Here is a 4468-nt window from a genome sequence, read left to right as displayed (position 1 = left end):
AAAGACACTTTCTATAATAATTGTTAAACGCACTCTTAATCAAAATAGATTTTGAAAGTACAAAATCACCAAAATATATAATTTAAAATATTAAAAAAAAAAAAAGGTGAATTTCACATAAGATTGTGGGGCATTCAAACCACCCATATGGGGCGTTTAAATGCTAGTGGAATTTTGGATGTTCTCTTGGGCAACGTTCAAATCCTAGAGGATATTTGAACAACCTCAATAGGCGATTCAATTTTACCTCTGAGTGATTTCTCATATCTTGTTATTTTTCATACATTTTTACTTCAATTTTCATTTACTTTTCTTTTTTACTAGTCATTGCAATATTATAACCAATGTTTTTAGAACCGGACTGATCATTGAACCGAAAAAATTACCGATTCAAGGTTCATTGGTCGGACCGACGGTTGAACCCGTGATGTAATAAATATATAATTTATATATTATATAAAATTAAAAATAATTATAAAAATAAAAAATATATAAAATTATAAATTCTAATAATGTTTGATTTTTATATTTGGTATATTAAATTAAATGATAAAGTTAATATTTTAAATTTTATTAAATAGAAATGTGTAATATTTAAGAATAAAGATATATTTAAGATGAAAAAATTTATAATATTTAATTTTATATTTTTGTCTTTGTATTTTATTGTTTTAAAATTATTCTATTAATTAATTTATATTATTTTTTATAATTATTATTATTATATTATTATAAAAATAAACAGAAATTTAAATATTTACATTTCTCTAAAGATTTTATATGATAAAAATTTGAAATAAAAACATTAATCTTAAGTCTTATTTTATATATATATATATATATATATATATATATATATATATATATATATATATATATTTAACAACATTGCAATGCTAAATGGTTCAAAGAGTCCAGTCCTCATTCGTCTAGCCCTCAAAAAGGTAATGTTAGTCCTATTCCCAATCCCACATCGGAAGCACATGTGCTTCAAGTGCTCTATAAATACCTTGTAACATGCCTTGCAAGCTAAACAAGCTAGCAGATTGAGTCTGGAGGCATGGGGGAAAGATTTATAAGCTATTTTTTTATTTGATTGGGCTAGTGGCTTGAACCAAATATGGGCTTATAATTAGTTTAAGTTTTAAAAGCATTGGGCGTGGAATGGGCTCAATGGATAATGGGCCTCTTAATAGTAAACATGTATTTGTAGAATAGAAAAAAGAAAGGTTTGGCCGGTTTGCAAAAAATCGAACGGTTTGTCCGATTTGGCGGTTCAACTAACAGTTTGAATGGTTCAATGCCGGTTTGACCACAAAATGATTCATTGAGATGGATCGAAGTAGAAAGTTCATCGATAGTTCGACTAATTGGACATGCCGGTCCTATCCAATTTTTAAAACAATGGTTATAACACCCCAAACAAGTACTTTATTACATTGATATCAATTTTTGAACAACTTAAATTTGATGGTGACAGTAAAGACCAAAAGAAGTAAGCAGTGATGGAATCAATATAAATGGAACAAAATTATCAACTAACAAAAATATTCCTTATATATAAAGCATAATCAATCTTTAATTAACCAAGATTAGTGAAGGGTGCAAAAAGAAAAGGAAATTTTTAACAGCTATAACACAGCTAGCGATTGTCATGTCCTCCATTATATTAATAGGGCCAAGCATAGAAAACATCAGATGCCATTTGTCTCTTTAATGGTGGAAGAAAGTGATCAATTTTGATTTCTCCATCAGCCTTATTTTTCTACCAACAAGAGGGAAGATGGGTTGGCATTGAGTAGTCAAGAACTCCAATAATAATTTCTCTGTCCTCAACCATATGGAGACCTGCATGCCTTCCTAAAGTTCTATATACCAATGGTTCCTGTACCTGTTAGAAGACATTAAAGGGAAATGTCAGAAACTCTTCGTTTCTTAATTTAAAGTCCAAACTATAAACCTAATTGCATCTAACCATTTACAAATGTGCTTGATTAAAATTACTGAAACTGAAAAATGTAATATTAGGGACTGCTAGGAGAAGGTAGAACCAGCTTAATTTGCTGAATTACATGGTTTAAAACCAGTTTTGGGACTTACAAGGGAGGAGGCTTTCTGTGAATGCAAATGCAGTGGGATACTTCCTCCTCAAAACATCACCCCAGTCAAGTTCCCTCCAAGTCCTGCTGCCGATATTATAGACGAAATACCTTTCCACAAGCATGAACAAGATTTCATTCTTTTGTGCCACAACTGAGAAAACATATCCAATTTCTAAGATGGGCATATCTTCACTGCATTTCCTGAACCAAATTGCCTCATTTTTGTAGTCCTGTAAAACCCAAAGATCAAACCTATTAGCTTCAACATGTATAGATATCAGAGATAAGCAACCTTCAAGATCAACCAGAGACAAGTTTCTTGAGACTTCCTCTGGAAGGCTAATTTTTCTAAAATTCTCCTCCAAATCAACTGCAAGGATGGATCCAGCTACTGTTCTATCTTTTTCTGCACTGATGAACCAGTACACTGTTTCATTAATTGATACATGTTTTGAACTCATGGGCCAATATGTAACCCTTCCTATGCCTTTCCAGGATCTAGTGATTGATGAATATGCCTCACATTCACAATACCCAGGTTGAGATTTGCTTGCTGGATAGAAAATCCGAAATAGTTTATATGTTCCAGGTCCATAAGCAACTCCAATTTTGGGTGGCTTTTTAGATAGAGTGGTTGTGGGAAGTAGCTGGACTTCTTGAGTGGCAGGATTCCAGATAAAGATATTGTGGTTCCACCCAATATAGTTAGTCAAACAGATAAAGCCATTGAAGGAACAAATCATATCACAATTGTTTGGCCTTTGGCCAAACGGAAGAGGGATCCTTTCAAAAACTTCTCCACTAATTTTTATCAACTCGTTCTCGTAACGAAGAAAGAATATAAAACTGGGGTTTTCTCTGGACCACCTTAACTGAGACAGAACAAAATCAGGACTGCATATCAACCTCCGCCAGCGTTTAGAGACAGACTTGCATATCAAAAGGGACTTAACAGGAAGCCTTGAGAGAATATTGGTAGTGATGTCTTCCTCTTCAACCCAATTCTCAGTCCAAGTACAGATCGACGTGCAGCGTACATTGTCCATTTTTCCAGTTCCCAATTCACCGGATTACCACTCTGAGGATTTGCTGCATAGAAGTGCGTCACATCTTTGTTCTGAATTTCAATGAAGCAGAATAAAATCTGTAACAATACCCTGCATTCATGCTTTCTTCTTGTGCAATATCTGTAAATAAACACATATTCATAAAGCATACTTTAATTGTTTCATTTATAGTACGCTATCATAAATCAACATCTGAAGTGATATATTCTTTGGTTATTGTATTGTAGGTTTGCTATGCCAGAGTGTCAGTATGCATGACTCATCTATAGCCCAGAGCAAAGGGACTCTGAATACTCGCACTGTTCTCCTAAGGTCCAGAGGAGAGTAGAACCAGATTTTGAGGTAACTTTGACACAAATCTGGTATTAATTTTGATAAAGTTATGCAAATCAGATAACATTAGAAAGTCCGATGCATTTTACAAAGCCTCATTTAGAGTACTTTTGTAGAAATTTATTACAGAGTTTTAAACTACGGTTCTACTAGACTGACTCTGGGTGCTCCAAAATCTAGCTCTCGAACCTGAAACCCTCTAGAAAACAACCACCATCTTCATCAAGGTCGGGGTTCATGGGTATGGTAGAATTACCCAGTCAATTACCAATAGACAAAAGATTAAAACCGAAACATGAAAGTCAAAAGGGAAGACACACTTTATTCAAAATTAATGTAAATTGAAAGCAAAATCTTGATCAGTACACAGAAGAATAAGAATAGATACAACAGAGCTTCGGAACTCACCAAATATGTCATCAACCTTGCCCTCACCCTCAGACCAAGCCAGGAAAATAGCAGATGGAAATTGTTTCTTGAGGGAATGAAAAGGAGGCCAACATTGATTATTCCGCAGCCTGTGTCTTTATAGCCATCGGGAACAGCATACCGACAAATGAAAGGTGGATTAAGAATAAGGTTGTATCATGGCACAGTTGTACCGGGAACAGCTATTATGATGCTATTCCTTCCCAAAAATAATTCGGGACTTAGAAAAAGTCGAGCAAAGACTTGCATATTGGCGTGTTTTGAACAAATGGCGGCTCACCTTTTTGCTCACGCAGTGTGATCTTCCAACCTATAGACGAGTCAAGCAAAGACTTTGATATTAACGGGCTAAATAAAACAAATCAATTCATATAATCCTTTGAGGTAAAGAGGAGAAGCGTTGACTATGTGTTGGAAACGAAAGTAGTCTCGATGACCACCTTTAAGTTGTCTTAATAGTTAAGTTTTCTTTTCTTTAAATGTTTTAATTCATTTGCTCATGTTTGAATTTTTGGTGAAATTAAATTAAATTCATTT

General features: G+C 33.7%; 1 protein-coding gene across 2 annotated transcripts; it reads right to left on the bottom strand.

Moving 5' to 3' along the window:
* Window positions 1-1561: 1561 nt before the first annotated feature.
* On the bottom strand, window positions 1562-4201 carry LOC117904331 (putative F-box protein At4g10190). 2 transcript variants are annotated; one of them, XM_034816882.1, is made up of 3 exons: window positions 3911-4201; window positions 2101-3289; window positions 1562-1891 (listed from the first exon to the last, which is right to left on the bottom strand). In XM_034816882.1, the coding sequence occupies exons 2-3, from the start codon at window positions 3146-3148 to the stop codon at window positions 1869-1871; spliced, it is 1071 nt and encodes a 356-aa protein (XP_034672773.1). In that variant the 5' UTR covers window positions 3149-3289; window positions 3911-4201; the 3' UTR covers window positions 1562-1868. The 2 variants fall into 2 exon arrangements, with proteins under 2 accessions (XP_034672773.1, XP_034672774.1); XM_034816883.1 differs by having other exon boundaries at window positions 2101-2332.
* Window positions 4202-4468: the final 267 nt, after the last annotated feature.

Source organism: Vitis riparia, chromosome 17, assembly GCF_004353265.1.
Source record: "Vitis riparia cultivar Riparia Gloire de Montpellier isolate 1030 chromosome 17, EGFV_Vit.rip_1.0, whole genome shotgun sequence".
NCBI classification, from domain to species: Eukaryota; Viridiplantae; Streptophyta; class Magnoliopsida; order Vitales; family Vitaceae; genus Vitis; species Vitis riparia.
This window is presented reverse-complemented; position numbering and strand designations above follow the sequence as displayed.

What these genes read in the sequence shown, in the direction of transcription:
- LOC117904331 (XM_034816882.1), bottom strand. Translation starts at nt 3,148, where the DNA reads ATGGACAATGTACGCTGCACGTCGATCTGTACTTGGACTGAGAATTGG. An exon ending in CACAGAAAGCCTCCTCCCTT is followed by an intron (nt 1,892 to 2,100) that starts GTAAGTCCCAAA and finishes GTCTTCTAACAG; the next exon opens with GTACAGGAACCATTGGTATA.